The sequence below is a fragment of the Pleurodeles waltl genome, chromosome 4_2 (assembly GCF_031143425.1).
Source record: "Pleurodeles waltl isolate 20211129_DDA chromosome 4_2, aPleWal1.hap1.20221129, whole genome shotgun sequence".
Classification (NCBI taxonomy): Eukaryota; Metazoa; Chordata; class Amphibia; order Caudata; family Salamandridae; genus Pleurodeles; species Pleurodeles waltl.
In genome coordinates this window covers 946,503,280-946,527,742 of record NC_090443.1, presented here as the reverse complement: position 1 = coordinate 946,527,742, position 24,463 = coordinate 946,503,280, and the positions used below count along the sequence as shown (strand labels likewise).

The window sequence follows — 24,463 nt, the reverse complement described above, 5'->3', positions numbered from 1 at the left end:
GTTGACACCTCTTGTGCCATTTGCAGTACTGCATCACAGACCACCTTGAAATTCAAGAGATGGGCTATGACAGGCCGTGAGGTGCCCCCAGCACTTTCTGGCTGTTAGCTGTGGGTGTGCTCCATGGATAATATAGCTGAGAAGCTGCCCCTACCTGAGAGATGTGTGAGGAGTGTCCATTTTTCCAGTACTAGTTGTCTGACAATGCAACAGTACAATATGAGTATTGTTGCACAAGGATGTAGCTTATAGATCTTCTTTCTTGGCATTAGTGAGCCTCAAAACATTCTGCTTTGAGACATTTTTTCATTCCATAGGCCCGCGTCGTCCTTTTTATCTGATACTAGACTTTCAGCCATGTCAACTCTGGCCACCTGCTTGTCTAGATGCTCTTTTAAATGATCTATTCAAAGAGTCAAGGCAGCTGCTGTGCCATCTGTGTTCAGTAGACTATTACTTAAATCTCTCAGGGTGGCTGTAGTCCATTTCTTCAGCTACGTAACCTCACAAGCATATTGGTATATGAACGCTTCCTCATAACTCTGCACCCTTTTATTTGACTTCAATTTGAGAGTCCAAGGTTTCATCCCTGACCGTTTTGATAGAAGACCATAAGAATTTGGAAAGCTATTACAATACATTAAGTTCCTAAAACACATGGAGAAACAGTGAACTGGGGAAACCAGCTTCTACCTCCAGTATTTGAGAGGAGAACATGATGTAGGGGAACCTGCAGTTTATTCATCAATTATTCTATTAATCGGGGGTGAAATGTTTCACCGCCATGCAAGCATGATTTCAGGTCTCTAAACACTAGTTTATCAAATACCTGCTGATGATGCATTTTATTTCCTTAAACTCAAGCCAAGGTTGGATTTATCACTCTACCCCACCACCCGAGTAATACAGATTTATTTAAGCACTTGCACTACTGACATAACCACAATGTATACGTGACCCTATTTCAGGCGTTCTATATCACCCTATGAAGGAGGATAAGAAAAATGGGCATCTAAGTAGACAGAATGACCAACAGAACAAATAAGTATGTAAAACTGGATAAAAACCATCAGTTTGATACATACCACCAAGGGAACCTTTAAATATTGGCTCCAACATTGCTTTGAAGTGTTTACAAAAAATAAAAAGTAAACCACTTCACAATGCAGTACCAATCCACAAACCAGCTACCTCTCCTATCACTCGTTGACAGTATACGTTTGACCCTGTACAGCTCTCCGCTCCCTTTGGTGAGGTTTACCTATACAAATACCACACATGCATACATACAGATATTAACACCTCTAAATAAGCATGTCCCCTATTTATAGTACAAATAAACAGTCTTCTCAAAGATATTTATGTAGAAAATTAAATGAATTCATTTTATCTCCGTATTGACCTGTGATAGTTAAAAAAAAAAAAACAAAAAAAAAAAAAAACAGAACTTAAGAAAAATCTGTTGAAAATTTGTCTTTCAAACAATAGCTTTGCTAAAGTTACCGAAGTGGAAAACTACAAAGTAAGCCTTAATAAATAAAACAATATTGTCTTAAAATAATTTTTGACAGTTAGAGCAACCATCGTACTTAATGTGTTCACCTATAATTAAAATAAGATGTAAAGAGTATTTCTGCCTGAGCCGTTGCTATATAAAAAATATTACTCAACTCTACCAGTATAGCCATTTTACCAATGAGTTTGCTATTATATTTTACATTTTGGCTTAATACCTACCACAGAAAATAGGTATTTTATCTTCCTGACCATATGCAACAGGACAGCTTGCCTCGCGTGCATAATGCAAGTTGCAACATCATCATTCTGAGTCTTGCTGCAGTGCCAGAAATTAGAAGACGTTTACTGCAATCACCATACAAATGTGTCCAGAAAAGCCATCAATAGTACATGAATAACGCCTCAGATAGCACATATACCAATAGGAGTTTATTTGATGCTAAAATTACAATAGCTTCATAAAAATCCCAACCTAGAAGTTCCCATTAGATCCTTTGCACGGGGATGGAAGGCTGAATCTGCTATGCCTGTTTTTGAACCAGCTGTGTGCAATATGGCATCAGACAACAGTTAAAACATATATTCAGGACGTCTTGCAGCTTTCTTTCTGAGTCACCATCTCCATGTGCAATCATTGGATTCCTGGCAGATCTGCAAATTCCCACTCTGTTTTATGTCCTTTTATTAAACAAAAAAAGGAAAGTGCCTATTTTGTGGTTTGTGAAATTAAATAATTTCAGGGCCAATGCCTTATTAAATAGGCATTATTTTGCATGTATGTATGCGTACATTTATGTATATGTGCATGCATATGTATGTATATGTCAAGTGAAAACCAGGATGGGGAGGGATAGAGTCCATAACACGGGCAGGAGTTCAGAAATGCAATTCAGGATAGTTTATTGTCATTTAGATTAAAGTTTAAATCGTGTAGTCTTATTTAATTTCTGAATTTATTTGTACTTTTTTGCAAACTTTTCCCAATTGTAACAAGTTAAATTGTGCTATTTGGCCACCCTTTCTGTGAATACATACTATAAAACATTTGCATAGGGGTGTCTGTTTCTGTGTTTATTTGTCTCAGAGCAATGATTCGTTAAACAGGTTGTTTCTTTCGCTGGTTTAAACTTTCCATCGTCATCCTGGATCAGTTCCCGCACAGTCACAATTTGTTTTTATCTCAAAGTAAACATATGTCTTTGAAGACATTTTTCATCCTCACAAAATTACTGTAAGCTGCCTAAAGACATGTACAACTTCTCTGTATTTCCTCCAGGCTTTGTTATTCATAAATCATTGCTGTCAGTCACTCACTTGTCCCACATCTGCTTCTTTAGTTGGATTTATGAACCAACATGGAACAAGAGTACCATCTCCCATCCTGATAATTTCTTATGAGACTTTCCGTCTTCATGCCGAGGTGCTGCACAAGGGAAGTGTCGGGCTGGTCATCTGTGATGAGGTGAATTATTCATGTTGCTACATGGTACCTTTTTTTTATCACAGCAAAGACTTTGAATCCTCTATGTACAAAGGAAATATCAATTGTTTGTGGATTTAACTATGGCATTTGTATGAACTAGAAATTGTACACTTTGAGCTCCTAATAAATTTAGCAAATATGTGGCCACAACACAAGGAGAGTGATTTTATATGGATATCCAATTTGCCAGAGATGACTATATTGGCAGTTGTATCCTGTTTTTGTTCTGTGAGTTTTATTAAGCTTTGCAAATAAACAGCAAGAACAAATCAGACCAAATAAACTGCATTATTAGAATCAAACCAAGTAGGAGTATTCCTCAATATTTATCAGAATCGACAATAATTTGTATAGCAGCTCTACAACAGCAAGGCAAGGAGTCAAACCAGATCACAGGTGACATGCATTGTGTGATATAAGCAAAATATGAGAAGAAACATTGGTGATTAATATACACATGTATTGACAGTTACGTAGTTAACTTAGAGTTACAATAATATCCTGAGCAGTTTCTCTGCTACCCCGAGAAGCAAAAGAAACAAAGCAAACAACAATATAATAAACTGAATTTAATGTTACCCACAGTTAACAGAGGAGAAGGGGGATGAGGAAAGGGTGAGGGTGGGTGTATGCATTTTCAGGTAAGCTACTAGTCACATTGTGGAGGCATGTAATAGATGTGTTATAGGTCGGATCCTATGGAGCAGGGGGACTTAAATATTAAAGGCCTCCTCAATGTATTTGTCTCACTGACACCAAATGTTGTTGGGCAACCTATGGGTAGCCTGCAGTAGGGATTATAAATGGTGTGCCTCACAGATGTCACCCATGCCCACCACATATGGAATGTGATCCGGCTGGTAGATTTCCAATCCAAAAATATAGAGCATATTAATTGCAAGTAAGAATAGGAGGATGTGGAGCCAATAATGGGCCAAGAAATACCTTAAGAAAGTCTAATATGATCTGTATTTTAAAGATAAAGAGTAATCTGCTTGCAACATCTGTCCAGTAAGATTGAAGTAATCTACAACTGAAAAACGTGCTCAAATTCCCCTAGTTTTTCTTGCCTTTTCCAGCACGTGTCCGAGTCAATTAATTTGACTTTGAGCAATCTTTTTAGGGTCCAGGATGCTAGGTGGCTCGTGAAGAATTTTGATTCAGCAACTATTTTGTAATGAAGGGTTTTGGAAGAAATGGTAGACCAGGTTTCATTTTCAGGTGGTTTTCTGTTTATATTTGTGAAGTGTTTATCCCATTTGGATGGCAATGTAGAAACTGGTTTGTCTTGTGAAAATATAACAGTTTATAGATTTTGGATGCGTCATGCTTAGTAGCGAACCATTAAAAAACAAGAAAACCTATTTCTGGTTAGAGGGACTATTTTAGATAATTTTGTCTTAAAGTGTAGGAATCCAAGTTGGATAGATTTTTTGTTTGTTGGAGAGCAGCAAATTATAAATGGGGTGGATGGGAAGAATACATCTTTGACTAGAGACATACCTCTGATGGCCCAACTTTGATCAATTTTCATTGACAAATTAATTTTTCTTTTCATACTATGCCATGGGGATAGGAGATTGGATTTTGAAATACGTGTAGACCTTTTTTTATCTAAAAGGAGGATTGCCTTCCCTGTGATTTGTTTTGAGTGAATTGGGTTAAAGCGGGCCATTGTGAGAGTTGCAGTAATCTGATAAGGAGAGAATAAGTGTACACTCAAAATAAAGCTAATAGTTTTGCGAACCCAGATCTTAATAGACCAATGTGCTTTTTGAGTGGCCAAGAAAGTGGTTTGGTAGTTAAACCAATTAGGGAATTTACATCCGCTAGCATTGAAGTGTCAACTCATTTTTTGCAGGAAATTCTGGCTGTTTTGTTGGCGAATAGGAATGAGGATTTTGTTTTATCCACCAAGGTGAATGCGTGGTTAGATAATCATACTAGCAGTGTGCTAGAAATAAAATTGATCAAAGGAGTGATCATCATTTTCAAACTTTCAACTGAGCCCCACCACGAAATATTTTTAGGGGAGCAGGCCTCTAACAAGATTTTTTCGAGAGTTTTAGTTTTTTTAAATTCAAGAACCGAGGAAATCAAGACTTTGGACAACCATACGCCAAGGTTTTTAATATGATGGGGCTGCCAGTGGAGCCCTGAACTGCCTAGGCATGAAGGGAGATCATGTACATTTAAAGGAAGGACTTCAGTCTTGTCTGTGTTCAGACTGTATCCTGAAACCTTGGAGAAGTACTATATGATTTCTAATACGGTAGGAATGGTGGACTCAACCTTTTCAGAAAACAAGAATGTGTCTTTGGCATATGCTGCTGTTTGAAGCTCAACCACATCAAAACAGAAGACCTGGATATTACTGAAAGCACTTAATAGCTTTAGAAAAGGATCAATCACTAAAAGAAACAAAAAAGGAGAAAGAGGACAAACTTGGTGTGTGCCGTGTTGAAAAGGGAAGGCATCCTATAAAAAGTTATTGATTCTCACCCTGGCTGTAGGAGCATTTTATAAAGCCACACCTGTTTTTTATAAATTGGGAGACAAAATTATGATGGTATAGGACGACTTCCATAAAAGGCCAAGTCACCTTATCAGAGGCTTTTTCTGCATCCAGATCTGTGGCAACGGCAGGGGAGGAAACAAGGTGGGCTTTTTTGATTATATGACAAAAGGTATGGGTGTTGTCTTTTGCCAGTCTTCCTTTTTAAGAAGCCTTATTGAGATCTGTGTACCAACTTGATAAGTGGTTCTAGGCATTTTGCAAGATCTTTCACATAAATATTAGCTGCCATAGTAATTAAGGAGATCCGTCTACTTTTTCAGGTCCTTATGTCTTTACCATTTGTTTAGATGACGTCTGTCATCACTTCCGCAGCTGTACCAGGAACCTTCTCTGAATGGCATAGTACTGAAAGACATCAAGTGGTGAAAAAATTGTAGACCACACAGTTTTATAGAAGCCGATTGGAAGTCTGTCTAGACCAGGGGACTTGCTACTGGGAATTGACTTAATGGCGTCTAAACTTTTCTTTTTCCATAATATGGTTGTTGAGAGTAGTAGACACACCTCTTTAGCAGAAAAATGGTCGGTTTCCACAATGAGTGTGTAGAAGGTTTTAAATATGTTAGATATTTCTTTAGTTTTAACCTTAGTGATTAAGTCAATGTCTTTGGCAATCAGAGATTTTTCTTTTACATTTGAAGTAGGCTACTAGTTATTAACTCACTTTGTTGCGATAAATTACTTTTTAGCTTTCTGACCATGGACCCCTAAACTAACTATTTTATTACTTTTACATTTCAAGCGTTTATCAAACAGTACACAGTCATTTGTTTGTCTGTATTAATTCAATTGTTTTAATTTTAACATTGAGTCAGAAGAGATTTTAATCTGTTTTTGCTAGCCGATGTGATATTTGCCAGATCTTGAGTATAACACTTCAAGATGTCCAAAAATGTGATGGGGAAGATACAAAATGTGAATTTTATAGAACAAATAATTATAATTCCTTTGTGATAATGTTGACTTCCGAATTGTCCTCTAACAGGGCTGTATTTAAATGGCATGAGTTACTTTCATCAATGCCCTGAGTAATTTGGATAGGGATGGATATAGCGGCATGGTCGGATATAGCTATGTTCAATTGCAGCATCACTGAAAGATTGGATAAAAGGCAGTGTCACCCAGTAGTCTGTGTGTAAGTAGCTCAGACGTTGCTCTGTGAAGAATGTTAAGTTGTGTGCGACCATATTAAAGTGCCTCAAAATGTCATTGATCTTGTGGCTTTGGCAGATATTCTGTAACGCCCTATATGCTTTTGGTATTCTGAATTTGGAAGATGAGTGTTTGTCTAGGATTAGGTCCATGGGAGATTAAAATCTCCCCCACAGATAATGGAAACATTTTGTGGAAGCAGAGCTAAATTTGCATTTACCGAATACCAAATCGTGGGTTTATCAACATTGGGGGCATAAACATTCAAAGCATACATTTGTTTTTGTATCCTCCTTTTTTTTTTTTTTTTTTTTTTTTTTTATTTGTCATTACCTTCCTCCCTGGTGAATATTGATAGACCTGAGTGTTAAGAAAAAAGAGTGATAACCCCATAAATCTTTGCCCCTCTCTTGAGCAAGGAGGGCTTCTACCAAGCCCGGTTTCATAGACTGCACCTCTCTCTATATATGTGATTGTTGTTTCCTGTAGGAATACAGTGTCCCCTTTTGATTTACTACACAATTCACTCATTTTCTTTTTTTACCTGGTGATTCAGGCCTTTTGAATTAAGGGGCACTACTTTATTTATAGTCATTGGGCCATAGGTAATATTTGGAGATGAGACCTGGTCTTATGTTGGTGTCTGATAAGCCTGGATGACACCTGTGCCTCCCTGTACAGAAGCACAATATCCAAAAATGGGGTGGCCACGGTTTGAAGGGGAGGGGAGAAAGAAGACGCAAAGAAGAATCTATGGCAATGGAGAAAAATAATCAACAAGAGACATAATACTAACAATCAAAAAAGGAAACCAAAAGAACACTCATATGCCCACACCCTCCCACATCCTGCTCACCATGATCAGTCTCAGAGTGAAGAATTCTATGCGTTGGAGCTGTAGGGGAACCTTACCAAGAAAGATGCAAAGGTCCCTCCAACTCCCAAGGCTGTAGTAACGTGCTGCCATTAGCAGTGGTAAACTTTAGAGAATACAGTAACACAAGTCATGAGACCCAAAACATCAGAGAGTTCTGCAAGACAGCAGAGAGTGTACTAACTTGGTAAAAGCAATCAGCACTTCTGGCCATATGCAACACAGCCAAATTAGGTGGTAGAAAAGTTGTGAGCAGATATCTATATCTGAAAGGAGCATACCAAAATAACAATAAGTAAGTCTGCAATAAAGCTTAAGCAACCTTAATAGTAAAGTGCATATTGATGCTTAAAGGACATGGTGATTGAATCAAGCAATACTTTATATACTACTTAATTGGTGTACACATGCCAGTCGTCACAGTGGTATATTGCGCCGATATAGACATCCCAAATGTAACTTAGAGGAATATAAATCATTGTTGCAGCAACAAACATGGACCATTGGGTGGGAAATTAGAAGTATGAGAAAATGAACCAGACTAGACCTACACATGAGGGTGACCATATGTGCAACCTATTGAGCAATGGTTTATATCAATACTCATGGATCCTTTAGATCACAGAGCTAGCAAATCTGTGTATTTAAATGGCATTTCAAATGTCCATACCAGAGTGGCATTTATTGTTGATGGTTTCAAGGTCTGCTGCCTTTGATAAAATAATTGTTTGTCCTTTGAATAAAATTATAAACTTGGAGGGACCCACAAATTAATGATGAATGGTGATTTTAGACAATTTCTTGTAGAAAGTGAGGAAGCCTTTCCTTTTAGCCTAGGTATCTCTTGCAAAGTCCTGAGAAATAGACATTCTTGCTCCATTCCATAAAATATCTTTACTTTTGCTCATACGTGCAATGATTGATTCATAATGTTGGTGCCTCAGTGGTTTGAATATCAGTGGTCTAGGCAAAGAGACATTTTTAGATTTGAAACGTTAAACATGATTGGGGCTATTGCACACTCTCCAGGAAAGGAGATGTTTAATGTTGTTAAAAGACACTTTTTCCAGAAACTGGATGGCAGAGTGTGACAAATTCCTAACTCCTTCTGACCAAAGATGCAGTGATTACTTCTCTGATTGTGGTCTTCCACTTAGTAATTTCACTTTCGAGAGAAGTTATTAAGTAGTCCGATTTCGGGAGTTGTTTGACATGGAGGTTGTTCTCTTACAGAGAACTAACTCTAGACTCTGCATTTGTTAATCTGATATTTAAATATTTTATGTCTTTCTGGGTGCCAGCTACTTTGACTTGAAGCAGATAAATGTTGGTTTTGGTGTTTTGTGGAATATCATGAACGATTAATATTTCTTCCATGAGCACTAGAGGATGAATACAATGGGAAACCACCTAAATCTTCAATCACATTAAGCTACAAATAAGCTTAAGAAGCAAGAGAATCAGGAGGGCATTTGGGGGAACTGATGAAGTTGCAAATCATTAATTAATGCTGTAGGATAGTACAGGAGTAATAGTGCCACGTGATACTAAAGGCATGCAGGATGTAATGGCTGCGTGTCCTGCTGAAAAAAGCTAAGAATAAGGTCACTGATACTTATAGTCGGGGGGGAAGGAGGGGGTCAGAATATGAACAGAACTTGCAACTATGACGGAGAAGAATCTTGCTAACCTCTTGTACTCAAGTTGTGCCCGATCTTGAGAGGACTTTATCTACCCAGCAACAGTGAAGACAGGCTGAAGTGTCCGAATCCAAAGCTCAGCAGGTGATTGCTGCAGGCAGCGTCTCACCCTTTTAGCTGGGAGAAGCATTGTAGAGCAATCCTCTCATGGCCAGTGAGCCTGGGAGTAATGGCTTGATAAGTGGCCTTGCAGTGTTATTGCCAATGGGTGCATGCAGCACATAAATGGCAGAAAGTAGAGTAAAGATTTGGTCAGAATTTTACATGCTTCGGGAACCTTCTAGTCTCCGTAATGTGTTTTGTAGCAAATGCCCTATTCTCTACAGACTGATGTATCGACTACAGCGACCCATCATGGTTGATGGCTGGTAGGGCTGAGAAAATTATAAGGCAGTTTTCATTAGCCGTTTGACCGCTTCCCCATCAGGTGGGAGTTGGACTGGAGTTGAGAGTAGCTGACATTTTCCTCACAGGGTCGGGTCTGAGCTGCACCGGCAATGCGACCAATATTGCTAAATCCCTCAAAGCAAGCTGTGTATCAGCAGGTTCACCAGTGGTTCACACCTGCCTATGGTGGTTGCCAGAGTTTCCTTTTTTTGATACATAGGGAGAAAGTAGCAGGAGAAAGTAAGGGCCGGTGTCAGCTCATTCAGGACTCGCCATCTTGCCACGTAGCCAAGCCACACCCCATTGACAGTCATATCTCATGCTGTCATTGCAGGTAATCAGAAACCGGCATCTGGAGGAAGGAGGCAGGAGGGGAAAGAGGGGAAATCGCCAGTGAGAAACGAACAATGAATCTGCTGGGCAGATTTCAGACCACCAATATTTGGGAGTTAGTTAAAAAAAAAAAAAGTTTCCCTGTGAACATCTTAAGGAATCTGAAAAAAGTAAAGAAGTAAGGTATAAAAGAACTTCATGGACATCTCTCATTACCTACTCCCTGTGCAGTGCATAGACATTTCAGAACCCTACTATACATCATTCTAGTAAGGTAAGTGAAGTGGATCAATATAGCAAATAGAGTAATGATGTAACACATCTTAATGGCAACGGTCGCAGCACTCTGACAGACTTCCGTTGAGTGCACGTGCTATTGCTTTTTTTCAGAATGAAAAGTCTGTTCTCTTACAAAGAGGCAAGTGGGGATCTCCTTGGTATTTGGGTATTCGTTAGTTAGAAGGCAATTGGCTTATCCTGCCCCTGACCTTAGGATGGTCTCACTTATCTTGACGACTTATTCAACTCCCTTATGCAGACTATGTTTTACCTTTTTCCTTTATCAAAAGCTCTCTCCAGAGAAGCCCTCTCACTCCTGATCACCGTTGTTAGTATCTTTCACTCAAGCAATCATCCCAGAAGCTCTCGAGGCATAAACCCAATATTAGACTTTGATGGTCTCACAAAATACCAATACATCACACACCCATCTTTCATTAGCAAAATAATTGAAAGAAGCATTGCATCAGAGATAGTCATCTCCTGCATGACTACCAGTGTGACTTCGGGTCACAATACAACAGGGTGATGAGTGGAATGTTTGAATGAATCTCAGCCACTGGCAATGGCTCAGGCCTCATTGCAGTCCATCTTTTCTTCGCCCTCCATGCCACAAAGGCCCACCTTATGGTTATCGATACCGACCCTCCTCTTCATGGAAACAGTCTATCCCAAACTGCCAGTTGAGGCCCCCTCCAGGGTTGACCACAGGCAACCTCAGACCTGTTTTGCCTTAATTCGGGCTCGTCAGTAGTGTGTCACCCTGCTTTAGGATTGTTAATAGGGTGTAGCTTGAGTTCTATGGCACAGTGAGCACTGGTCATATCGGTCACAATTAGGGCAACAGCTGCAACTACAACAAGATGATGGATGGAATTCTTGAATTAATCTCCACCACTGGCAGTTGTTCGGGTTACATTACAGTACATCATTCTTCGCCCACCAATGTACAGTAGACAAAGGCCCACCTTATGCAAATCAATACTGACCCTGCTTCTTATGAAGGCAGTCAGTCTTGACAGTCTGTCCTGCATTCACACTGCTATCTTACACTTTGTAGATGACGCCCTCTTGGTCAGAGATGATCACTCTTCCCCTACCCCCTCCCCCCCCCCCCCTCCACCCCCCTTCCTTAAATTGCTGGACCACTCGGATGCCTTCAACACAGTCACCCATCCAAACCTCATCCCTATTCTGCAGTCTTGAATGGAATTCACTGGCAATATCTTTTACTGATTTTCCCCCTCCATTGTGTTCACAGGGTCACCTCAAGGTCTCAGAAGATCTTCCACCTACGGCGTCCCCTAGGGTTCCATATGTTCTCTTGTCATCTTCAACCTCTACCTGGAGCCCCTTGGGTTCTGTTCACATATAACAGCATCAAGGTTCAAAATATGCTGATGATATATAACCCTATCTGAAACCCACTTCTGCTGAAATGTCCAGTGCCTCAGACATCTCCAGCTCCTCATCCAGACCTGATTGTCTGGCACTTACCTGAAGGTCAACCCAGCCAAGATAGAATTCATGTTATTTGCGAAGTATAAGCAAGCAATAGTGCAAACCTGGCTCAATGACATGAAACTTGATGGCTTTGAATGGCAACTTTCACTTGGTACCACATGACTTGAATTCTCCTTAGACAGCAACTCCACCCTCTGGGAACACATTGCCAAAAAGCAAAAGCTGTCTGGTATTGGCTCTTTCTCTTCTAAAGAGAAAAACTCTTTCTTCCAAAAAGTGAATTTAAAACAAGCACTCGTTCTCTTGCATCTAGAGGGTAGCAACACTATGCTTGAGTGCTCCACCCCTTAGCATGTCTGTTCCTGGGTGGGAATAAATATGTTCACACCCATCATATGTGGTGATGGTGTGAAAGGGTATGCTATATTTGGAAATTTGTAGGAGTAGGATGCCAGATACTATTTATTCTTTACGAAGAGATGTATACGTCATTTCATTTTGTTTGCTGACTTGATGTCCAGAATGTGAAACGACATGTATCTCTTTCTGGTCATTTGACATAGTCGAATGGGAGTGGAGGGACTGAGGCTGTCATCGTAAGCCAACAAACATTTGTGCCTGCAGACTAGCTGAGTGAGTTCAGTGGCCACTATAATATGCAGTACTCAGCATATAGAAAGTGTGATTCACAGCAAGATTGTCTCGGCCGTCTATCCTTCAGATTTGGGTAAATTGAGTATTATTAGATTGATTAAAAGTAACATCAGTTACTTAGACACCCCAGTGCTTTATGATGCATTTTTACTCTTAGCCTTGTTGACTGCATTTGATACCATTGACAACAAGTTCCTTCTTAAGACCCTGAAGGCCACGGGTATCACACACACGGTCTGGAAGTGGATAAACTTTCCACTGTGCTCTTCAAAGTTCAAGGGTCAGTTGTCTTGCCCTCTCTTTTTAACAAGTGCATAAGGCCCCTTGACCAATTGTTCTACCAAGCAGGGCTATAATTTTACAGATATGCGGATAATACTCATCTCTAACCTATCTGATGTGCAAGAGCTTCACAATAAAAAGACAGTTCTTTTAACAGAGCTCTTCACCATCGTGAAGGGATAGATGGCTAACTATTTCCTCAAGATGAACCTGACCAAAGCCAAAATATTAATTACCTCTGCTTCGTCATGCTTTGAATAGGGCATCTCTTTATGGCCAGGTATTATGGACAGACCCCCAGATCCTTCAACAATTGTGTAGAGTTTAGTTCTATTGGACAGCATCCTGACCTAATACATGAATGTGACCCAGGCTTGTTTCACCTGCATTTTCCTTCTGAAAAAGAATCTTCCCTTCATTTATAACTCTTTGCATACACCAGTAGCGAACACTATCATTCAAACATGTCTGGTCTCCGCTAATTCAATCTACCTTGAACTCCAGCCAAAATCCTATGTCAACTGCAACTTGTTCAGAATGTTGCAGCACAAGTGCTTATAAACACCGCTAGAAAATTGCATGTCACCAGTACTGTGGTCTGTAGCCATTCGAGCTCGCATAGCCTTATAGCTCTGACAGTCGTCCACTAACTCCCGCACTTTAGATCACTCCCTTTTCTGTCCAGTACGTTTTCCTTCTGTCAACCTTTACAGGTGATAGAAGCTCTTTCTGTTCATCAAACCAATTCCTGCTTGCCACAACTAGGACCAGAACGATCACTGATGAGAGTGCTTTTTCCTAATGCAGCAGCCAAATTGTAAATCCCTTGTGTTTGCGGGCACAAACAAATTTACCCTAATTTTGACAGTAGTAAGAAACCTGGCTTTTTTTTATAATTGGGCATCTTCCAGCCTGTGTCTGTTTGTGATTAGGATTTATGGTTGTGTCTTTCTAAAAGCACCAATAAGCATCATCTGCGTACAAACACACTACAAATAAATTATAAGATTACTTCTATGTTTGGAGGGAATTGCCAGTTTTTTAGGGATGAGGAAACCTTCACAGGGAAAACCACCTTCTAACGCACCCAAACTTTACAGTAATAGCAGATTTGCTCATGTTGAGTGGGACACTAAATGGCAGAATTTCTGGGCAAGTATATACTATGTTTCCAGATTGAGTGAGGAAAAGAATTTTGCCTTCCCAGCTGATGTTTTGTGCACATGTAAGTAGCACTTGGGTGGTCATCCACTTTTATTAATCTCTTCCAAAGTGGCCGCTTAAGGGTTTTGCTGGTTACTTGGATAGCACTCACTTGTGGACCATTACTGTGACCATGGTCATCACTTGGACCAAGTTTACACTCCACCCTCTGTATTTGTATCTACGCTCAGAGAGAGGTTCATGTAACTGGTACATTTTGCTGATGAAATAAAGCATTGTGATGAATCCAGTTCCGTTTATTGAAGCTATTTTTTATTTTTTTTGTGCAGGGACATCGGCTGAAAAACTCTGAAAATCAGACATACCAGGCACTTAACTGCTTGAATACTACTCGCCGTGTGCTCATTTCTGGGACACCTATTCAGAATGATCTTCTTGAGTATTTTAGCCTTGTGCACTTTGTCAATGCAGGCATTCTTGGTAAGTGAAATAGTATGTGATGTGACATGAATGGTTTGAAGCATAACTTCTATAAAGAAAAATACTGAATATTTCTATTGAGATGGATGGGCCAGGAGCTAGTACTAGAATAAAAATGTGTGTAGCCTTTTATATTTTTTTAAGGTGACAGCTCTGCCTCTGATTTCATAATTGTTTTGGAAATGTTTAGGCAGCTGTATGTTACTGATTTCTTCCTATATTCTAGCCTTTTCTGATTTTCCTATTTTTTTAAAAATTTGTCTTGAGATAAAAATACACACTAAATCATTAAAATAATGGTTAGGTGGCAACCCTCGGGAGACAGCTTGGTGCTAGAAAGTAATTCATCATGGAGCATTTAATACATAAAGAGCCTAAATCACAGATACTTCTGAGACCTTAAATGGTAAAGGCATAAGAGTGCCATTCACTGTAACTGAACTGCACAAACTATTCTCACGTACTCATTTTCCTGCAGAATCCTCACTTTAGGACTGTCCTCCTGGTGCCAGACTGGATCCTGAAACTTGTTTTTCCCCAGCAATAGCTCTCCAGCTCCACCAGGTGTTGCCACACCACTCCAACTTCCCCATTTGTGATGACATCCGGCTAGAACTGTGCCGTTTGCCATGCTGGCCTTCAGTTCCCGTTTTTCTATGTCTTATTGACCCAGTTCTTAGATGTCTTCATGGACTTTTAATGACAAACGTCCACAGCAAATCCAGCATAGATAAGTAAGATGGCACCTCCTAAGGTCTTTGGGTGCAAACTCTGTTGACAATGCCACAAGAAGATGGCTTCATCAGATTAACATGACATCTGGATGTGGTATCCAGAGGCTTGCAACTGTTGCTCTGGTAGTTTTCCTGTGGTATGAAAAGCATTGGAAGTACTGGAATTTCTCCTGTCTACTGCTGAAACTAAGTCTAACATCTTGACTGAATTCTCGCAGTCACAACGGCACAGCATTCTCGCTCGGTCTTGCATCCCTGCATAGCAGTTCCTCCAGCAGCACTGTTGCTTCTGGTGCTTCTACCGGGACAGCCCTCACAGGAACTGCTTTATTGCTGCTTTCAAGACAGTGATTGATTTACTGGACTCCAACATCCCCAGCTACTCCAGTCTTCATCTTCTGCTGAATCTTCCTTCTCAAAACCTCTCAATCTCACTTCCACCACCAGTTTCAGTTGGAGGGAGGGTGGTCTGCTTTATCACCATTTGGGAAACTCCCATGATGGATCGCTGGGTGCCCCAGCTTATCTGCAAGCTAAACACTGACCTATTGACCTCCACCAAATGGCCCTCTCTGACATAAGCCTCAATCTTGCATTTGGATGTTCTTACCCTTTTGAGCAAAGGGGCCAAAGAAGTGTTGCCAGCGGACGAGAGGGGTACAGTATTTTATTACCTTTACCTCGTGGCCATCAAGAAGTACGGTTAACTTGAACCATTGTGGTCAACGGCTCTTAAGTCTCTTTAATTGCCTGACCAAATTCAAAATGCAGTTCTTGATCCTGATTCTACTGCCTTTTAATACGGGTGATTGGCTGTTGTCCATGGATCGTCATTTGCCTATCTTCCCTGCCCACAGGTATTGCCTAAGGTTCACCTAGTGAAAACGAATGGGATGCCATGCGATAGTCAAGAAACATCTACAGTGACCCTTCTGCTCAACTTTAGTTTTCCAATCAATTCATTTCCAGAAGTCCTGCTTTTGCCCCCATGTAGAGGCTGACCTTAATAGGTGTTGCATTGGACCTTACGTACATGAATGCATTTCCTCTTCCTGAGAGGATTCAGAACCATCAGAATCATCTCTTTTTTGACTGTTCTCTCTATTGGTAGGTGTTTTCTCCATTGGTGGAGGTGTCCCTGTAATCTGTCAGTGGGTTGTCCCTTCAGTCCTCCTCAGGTCCAGGTCGCCCTTGTTAGGGACACTGCCTTGGTGCTCACCCAGATGAGATGGCAGCTCAAGGATTTGTCTGCTTGAGTATAACAGCTGCATCTGAATGTGCTGGAGCTCCGGACAGTTAGCCTTGATCTGAAGACGTCTTGCTTCAGTCTCAGCAGCACCGTTCAAGTTTTGTAGGGCATGCAATCAACGTCCATTACATCAACAGGTGGGGAGGTTTGTGTCTTGTACCCCCGTGTTGGGAGGTGTTATGAGTGTGGTGGTGGGCTTGCTAGCGAGGTATGTTCCTAGAAGCAGAACAATTTACGAGCACCCTCTATGTGCGTGTGAATGCAGTGACTCACCTCTCACTGGAGGACCAAGAGTAGGAACTTAATTCCAAAGTGATAGAGAAGATCTTCAGATTGAACTGTTAATCTGAACCTCCTTACTATGGCCCTGAATAAGAAGTGTTCTCAGTTTTGCACCATAACTTCTCCCCAAATGGTATCCTTGGTGCTTCCTTCAGATTCATCTCATCACGGCATCCGCTTTACACTTTACCACCAATCCACCTTTTTACAAAAGGGATTGCAGGAGAATAGAGTTCAGCTGATTCTGATTGCCCCGCCGCTCTCTCTCCCTACCAAAAGTTTCATTCTCTTTGGTGCACTCATGGCGATTGAGTGATGCCAATTACACACCTAGTTTCGTGGTTCACCAGAATTGGCATGTTTACTAAAAGACCTGTTCTGCTTGTTTACTCTCATAGTTTGTATTGTTTTGCAGTGGGATTTAAATGTATTGTTAACGTTCCTTACAGTTCGTCATTCGAACGATTACCTTTCGGTCTGGCCAATTTAAATATTGTTTTTTTTTATGTTCAGACACCCTGGTACTTCACACTTGCCCTTCCTTCTTACAAAGGTCGTGTTCCATCTTTCTGACTCTCCCCAACAGCGATGAGAGATTACATGTGTTGGATAGACACACAAGAAAATACAGAGTGGACAATCTGCTCTATATCAGCTTTGCTGAAACCACAAATTGTAATGTGGTCACTAGGCATACAATATCACTTTGGCTCATCTTGTGTATCAAGTGCTGTTACGCCTTGGGTGTCATTCACACCCCACGAGGGGCATGCCGGCTTCTACATATCTCTGCAGCAGCATCCTGAAGTCTGATATTTGCCGAGCGGCCACATGGTCTTTGTTTCACACCTTTGAATAACATTACTCTTTCACAGCTCAGGCACAAAGTGAAGGATACTTTACCTGGATTTGTTGCATGACATCCTTGGTTATCCATCAGTGCTCAATCCCATTTCCTAGAGGATATTGCTTTGGGAACCATTCATAGTGGAGGAATCTGCAGTAACATCTATTCTTGGGTAGAAGTAGTTACCTATCTTCGGTAACATATTCTGCTAGCTGGGCTGAAAATGACCATCATTTGCTTGGTGTACCCTCAAATCTTTGCATTGACTGATTTGCTGGTTGTAGAACTCTATGAACTTTACCCCTGCTAGCCAGTGTTAAAGTGCTTTCCCTCCCCCTTTTTACATGGTGAAACTGGCATATCTCTAATTGGCATATTTAACTTATAGATAAGTGCCCAGTATATGGTATCGAGTGTACCCAGGGCCTATAAGATAAATGTCACAAGTGAACTGCCCTGGGCCCACTTGTGACATTTAACTTCTAGCGGGAACACTGCTGACAGCCTGCCATCTGTAACCTGGCACTACAGTTGTAAACTGCAAATTCAACCTGTCAAAGTAACTAATTTTGACCGGCATAAACCTCACTAATAATTGTTAGTAAGACACCCCTAAGTAGGCCTTACTGCCCATAAGACAGGATGCATGGCATTAGTATTAAAAATATGCCGTTGGCAAAAGAGGTCAGCATGAGGAAGTGTAGGCGAGATGAGAAATTAGCAGAAAACATCTGGGTGTGGGGGATATATGCACAGCTTTTCTGGCCCCGACCTTGGATGATCAATCAGAGAGCACTGACGAATCATTTACCGATTAAGGCGGGGAGTCGGACCCCGCTGGGGCTCACAGAGGAAACTAGAGGGGAATGGGTGGGCTGCAGTTGGAACATATCATGTGGTACTGGTAAATGTATGACCCTCATAAGATCAACTGTACTGTGCCTGACATCTCAGTGACTGCTGCAAGTTGTTTGAAAATTAAAAATAAAGGTTCTAAATTTTTTTTATTAAAGATAGGACATTTAAACATTTAATGTTAAACATGTCCTTGCAGTGAAAAGGCCTCCAAAGCTATTTGCAGGGTTGGCAGCTCCATAGAATAGCATTGAGATACAATATTAAAAGTAATAATGCAATCTCCAGCTAGGAAACAGCTACCAAATCATTCATGAACTTTTCGAAATATTTATTACAAGCCCAATTCTCCGGTGAAGTCGAATTTGCAGTAAATATTTTAATTTATCTTTTTTCGCTTAAAGCCTCTGGGGGCTATTTGCATGAACTAGACTGTCACCTGACAGCTGAATAGCCCCTTCATGAGGTGTGAGCTTGCTCCCTTAGCAGGGACAAAATGCCTTGAGTGTGAGGAGTTAGTGTTCTCTTGATAGGATGACCTGTGTGCCATTCTCAGGAATTTGATTACCTTAAAAGGGCCTGCACTGTCATAAGCAAATGTTAGCTGACTGCAGGCCTGCTCCTTTTCTACACCCTTCCTGTCAGGGACCAGTCCTAGTGGGGAGAGGAGCGGACCCCAGAACTGGTTTAGAGTGACCACAGAAGAGAGGCTACTCGTTTCAATGGCTACATCTCTGGAGTGGGCACGGGGTCTCTGCACAGGGCAAGAAAGGTTTTGCCATCTTGGTTCAGGTAAAAAAATGGCATTGTGGAATTGTTTGCAATAGGTCACTCGTTTACAGTAGGTACAGAGGAAATGCTGCAAAAGTGGGTAGAGTTACTCCAGATAACTTTTACCCCTTTGGTTAAGGAGGGACCAGGAATTTTTCCTACCAGCAGGCCTAAGCCAGGCACAAATGTTGCACCCACAGTATGCTTCTCGATAGACTTTCTTGACCTGTGAAACAACAGAAGAGAACTGGATCTATTGTTGGGACCTGAAAAAAGTCCTGAAGACCAGACTTGTTCTTCCTCTTGCACCCAGGACAAAGAGATGGATTCCCGGGGTCATACGGCTGACCTCCTGTTTATATTATAGCGGCACAACAAGCTACAAGAGTTTTTTTTTTTCTGTAACTGCTTAGTTCACTAGTTCTAACTGGACCAGCCCTGGAACCCTGCAGCTGACCTCTGCTGGAGTGAGCCTTGTCCCCCCCCCAAGTACTGTCTCCAAGGCCCTGGACCCTCGACTGGTGTCTGTGTACTCCTCCTACCAAATCGTGAAACCCCATATAGCATTTTAAATGGTTTTCTTTTTTACCCCGCAATCCCATGGGGATCACAGCAAAAATTGCCATTTTATTTTTATTTTTTTTATTTGGCCCCAGAGTGTCCCTCTAGGTTCCCCCTTTGGGCCTAGGGAGCTGAGTATCCCTAGCCTGCTCCCCTCCCCCTTACATATGTTATTAAATTTCAGGAAGTTTACTAGGTCCCCGAGTCCTGTAATGGCTGCCAGAAACTTTTTCTCATGTTGCTTGTAGATCAGTGCGCTGCTCTTGCAGGAATGAATTGGCCCAAGGGAAAAAAAACTCCTTAGGCCAATCGGAAGGCTCTATTTTTAAAGAACTGAGTTTGAGGGACTATCGTCAGAGTCCCTTGAACCCTAATGTCCAGATATACAGATATTTTGTATGTTAATTTTTCAAAAGCTACTGAACTGATTTACACCAAATCATGAAAAACTCACTCTGCGGACCAAGATCTAGCTTCCTGCCAAATTTGGTGTAATTCCGTTCATCAGTTTTTGCAGTAGCACTGCATTAAATAAGTTTATGGAAAATGTCACCCTTTTGAGGAAGGAGCTGAGGTGGATGAAATTTTTGGGTAAAGTTTAGTCAAGATTCATTTATGTCTACGGAGAAGCAATTCTAGCTATCCGTAACTAACGGCAACCACCACTGGATAATAGATACATACTTTATATACATAAATAAATACATAATCAAAGCAGTATTTCTGTCCCTTCTGGGGATGGTGCGTTCTCTGTGACAAGCCCACCATAAATCATCCATAAATACCATCCAAACCAAAGAATGAGCACAAGTATTGCTGGTACACAAAGCTTATTTACAGACAACGTCCACAAATAGCGACTCATTTTGGATCATGCCTTAGTCAATGCAAGTATATCTGCATATTTTTCAAGGAATATTGTAAATGGAAATATTCCTTAAAAAATGTGCAGCTATTCCTGATGTAAAAAATATTTTTGATCTTACATATGATGTATATTGTTTTGTACTGTTTTCTAGTCAGAGGAAACGTGGTGATACATTGACACTTATGTACATGAGTAGGCGGCTTACCATCATCTGGTCTCCTTTTTGATATTTCAGTACTGCTAGAAATATGGGGCCAGATGTACCAAAGTATTTTACCCATTCAGTGTCTATGGGAAAAAGCTTTCGTACATATGGCCCTTGGTCTCTAGTTGGCAGTGGTTTGCACCATGTCCCGTCTAGTCAGAGTAAGGGAGCCACACAGCTAAGATAACCCCGGCTCACCCCCTTGGTAGCTTGGCTCAAGCAGTCCGGCTTATCTCAGAGGCAGTTTGTAAAGTATTTGTACACACAACCAGAAACACAGTGAAAACACCACAAATGTATTCCACACCAGTTTAGATAAATAGCCAATATTTATCTCAGTAAACGAGCCCAAACGACAAAAATCCAACATATACAAGTCAAAATATTTATTTTTAAAAGTCGAAGCAAGTCTTAATCCATATGAATCAATGAATGTATTTCTTTAGTACAAAGTACCTGGGATGCGTCAAAAACAAAGATGATGCGGGCCAAAGAGGAGGTGAGGCACCAGAAAAGCAAAGCGATATGTCCGTTCCTTACTGCGCTGGGGAGGTGATGTGTAGATTCTTTTCTCGTAGGTGAGGAAATTTGCTGGTTCCTTACTGGCAGGGGAGGTGATGCGTAGACACTTTCCTCGCAGGAAAGGTGCTGTGTTGATTTCTGGGCACGCAGCCTCTGTTCCTTACTGCGGTGCAGGTTCTGTGAAAAATTGGCACCCAGGGACGATGCGTGGAAAATCCAGACGCGCTGTGTTGATGGGACTGCTGTTAAACAGGCCCTGCGCCAGTTCTGCAGCCGCGAAACAGGCGCTGCGTCAATACTTCTGGGGCGTTGATGCATGGATTTTCTCCTTCAGATCACCAGCTTGCACTTCGAAGGGCCCAGTGACTAGAGTTGGTACCACTTGGCAAGTTAGGACTCTCAGCAGAAGAGCCCCGAAACTGGCAGATGACGTTTTTGATGGCCCTGAGACTTCTTAAAAGGAGGCAAGCTCAGTCCAAGCCCAGTCCCAGCCTACAAGACAAGTACATTCCTTTTACTCCCAGGATGAAACAACAAGCAGCAGGCCATCACAATAAAGCAACAGGCAGAGTGGCAGTCCCTCCTACAGAATCCAACTCTTTTTTCCTTGCTGAGTTTCCTCGGTCCTGAAGGATTCCAACTATGTGTTGTCAGAGGTCAAGTACCAATACCTGTTTCTGTCTTTGAAGTAGGCAAACTTCAAAGGAAAGTCTTTGTAGTACATGAGACTGCCTTTCCCTGCCCTGGCCCCAGACACACTCCAGAGGGCTGGAGACTGCTTTGTGTGAGGACAGGCACAACCTTGTTCAGGTGCAAGTGTCAGCTCCTCCCACCACTCTAGCTCAGGAAGACACATCAGGATATGCAGGGCACACCTCCGCTCCCTTTGAGCGACTGTCTAGAGTGAATGCACAAACAGCCCAACTGTCATCCTGACCCAGATGTGTATTCAGCAAACAGACAGAGGCACAGAATGGTTAAGCACGAAACTGCCCACTTTCTAAAAGTGGCGTTTTCAAACTCACAGCTCAAAAACCAACTTAACTAAAAGATGTATTTTTAAATTGTGAGTTCATAGACCCCAAACTCCACATCTCTATCTGCTCCCAATGGGAAATTACACTTGAAATATATTTCAAGGCAATCCCCGTGTTACCGTATGGTAATGGTGAAAAACTAAAGTATTTCGCTATCAGGACTTGAAATACACACTGGTACATGTCCTACCTTTTGAATGCACTGCACCCTACCCATGGGTCTGCCTTGGGCCTGGGGCCTGGGGTGACTTACAGTTAATAAAGGGAAGGTTTGAGCCCGGCATATGGGTGCATTTGCCAGGGCGACATGGCAGTTTAAAACTGTCCACGTAGACATTGCAGTGGCAGGCCATGTTTGCAGGGCTACTTATGTGGGTGGTGCAGTCAGTGCTGCAGGCCCACTAGTAGCATTTAAATTACAGGCCCTGGGCACACTTGGTGCACTACATTAGGGACTTACTTGTAAATCAAGTGTGCCAATCATGGATAAACCAATGCCATTTAGACAGAGAGCACTTGTACTTTAGCACTGGTAAGCAGTGGTAAAGTGCTAAGAATCCTAAAGCCTACAAAAACAGGTCTGAAAAAATAGGAGGAGGAAGGCAAAAGGTTTGGGAATGACCTTACAAAACGAGGCCGGTCCAGCAGATATGCTTCTATTTATATGCATAATAGGGTGGTGGGAGTATTCTCTGACAAAACAATGATTGTTAGTGTCGTTGAATGATTTGTTCCATGAACTTGAAAATGGTAGCAATGAGATCTCTTGGGACAGTCTGACGAAGTTGAGAGCCTAAACTCGTCTTTGTGGACACCTTCTATAAATAATTTCTTATAGGTTGTGGACTAAATCAAAGTCCTGTTTCTAAATTATGTGGGAAAAACTAAAGCTTATTCTTACAATACATTTTTCACCTGTGGATTTCTGTGCACATGCTGAGGTCATGTAGCGCTGCCAACAATTTCTTTATAAATTGAAGATTTATATATTGCAGATATTTATTTGCAAAAGTTGAGAGAAAATTCAGAAACATTATGCATTGTTGAATAATGTATGGATGACTCTCTTACAAATCAGTAAGTTCAAATCACAGTTTGACTGTAAGCCTTGTTCTAATCGTGCATACCATTCTGCTAATTTCAGGAATATGTGTAAAGTAGTTTTACAAACTACAGAGAGTTGTGTTTAGGATATGGTTGTCCATGCCTTAATACTGGCTAATGCATAGATGAGAAGCAGTTAACTTACAAATCTGTCAGATGAGGTATTTAACAGATACGTGTTAAGATAAATAATCAACAAATGCTCTTTGGAACAGTATTCAAGGTTTAATAAATTGCTAATCACTTTGTCTAATGAGACATTACAGGGCAAATCGCAAAGGTAACATACACTTGTGAGTAATTTACACATGCAAGTTTACTCTTATGTAAATTGCTGGTCTCTTTAGACATTGTTTCTTACACACCTGAATACCAGTTTAAAAAAACATAATATCTACTAAGTGTGGTTGATTTCACAGACATACTTTATGTTTTGCCTGTTGCAAAATATTCCACCCTTTAGCAAAATAGAGGTTACAGATAGTCTAGATGTACCTTGCTGCATACCTTCCAGTATGAAAAGCTTATAGTAAACTGTCACATTCATTGGATGATGTGATCAGTGATGTGGTTTGAGATGTCAACAGCGATGTCATTTAGCATTTCATGAGTGATGTGATGTGTGAGGTCATAAGCAGTGCCTGGTGGGATCACAAGTTCTAGTGAATTTACTCAATTATAACTGGAGATTTCTAGTGTTTTTTTTTTATTTGTTTATGAACCTTCGTTTTTAGCCCATTGCAACTCCTAACTATAGTGTCAGATTAACCTTTGATTATTTTTTATATATATATATATATATATATATATATATATATATATATATTCAGTCATCCTACTGGCTATAGCCAGTAGGTAGTTATAGTTAGGACCAACTTCCCCATACGTGAAGCGTTTTTTGTTTTACTAATAACTTTTGACACTGACGAAGTTCTCAAAACTATTATGCTACCCATGGGGGATCCGTGGAGCAGGGTGAAAAGCAAGGCCCTCATTAGCTGGCTGCAAGAGACAGCAACGTTGCTTCTGCCATTTTGTTTGTCGCTTGGGCCAGGGGAGGGAAAAATAAAGTGTAAAAAC

The 24,463-nt window shown here is 41.0% G+C and overlaps 1 protein-coding gene across 1 annotated transcript in view; it reads left to right on the top strand.

Annotated features, from left to right (window-relative positions):
* Nucleotides 1-24,463, top strand: part of RAD54L (RAD54 like) — a 112,562-nt gene that overhangs the window by 37,725 nt on the left and 50,374 nt on the right. Inside the window, exons 8-9 of the mRNA XM_069232758.1 lie at nucleotides 2,856-2,980; nucleotides 14,198-14,348. Coding sequence (XP_069088859.1) covers nucleotides 2,856-2,980; nucleotides 14,198-14,348 — 276 coding nt within the window. The remainder of the gene's footprint in view (nucleotides 1-2,855; nucleotides 2,981-14,197; nucleotides 14,349-24,463) is intronic.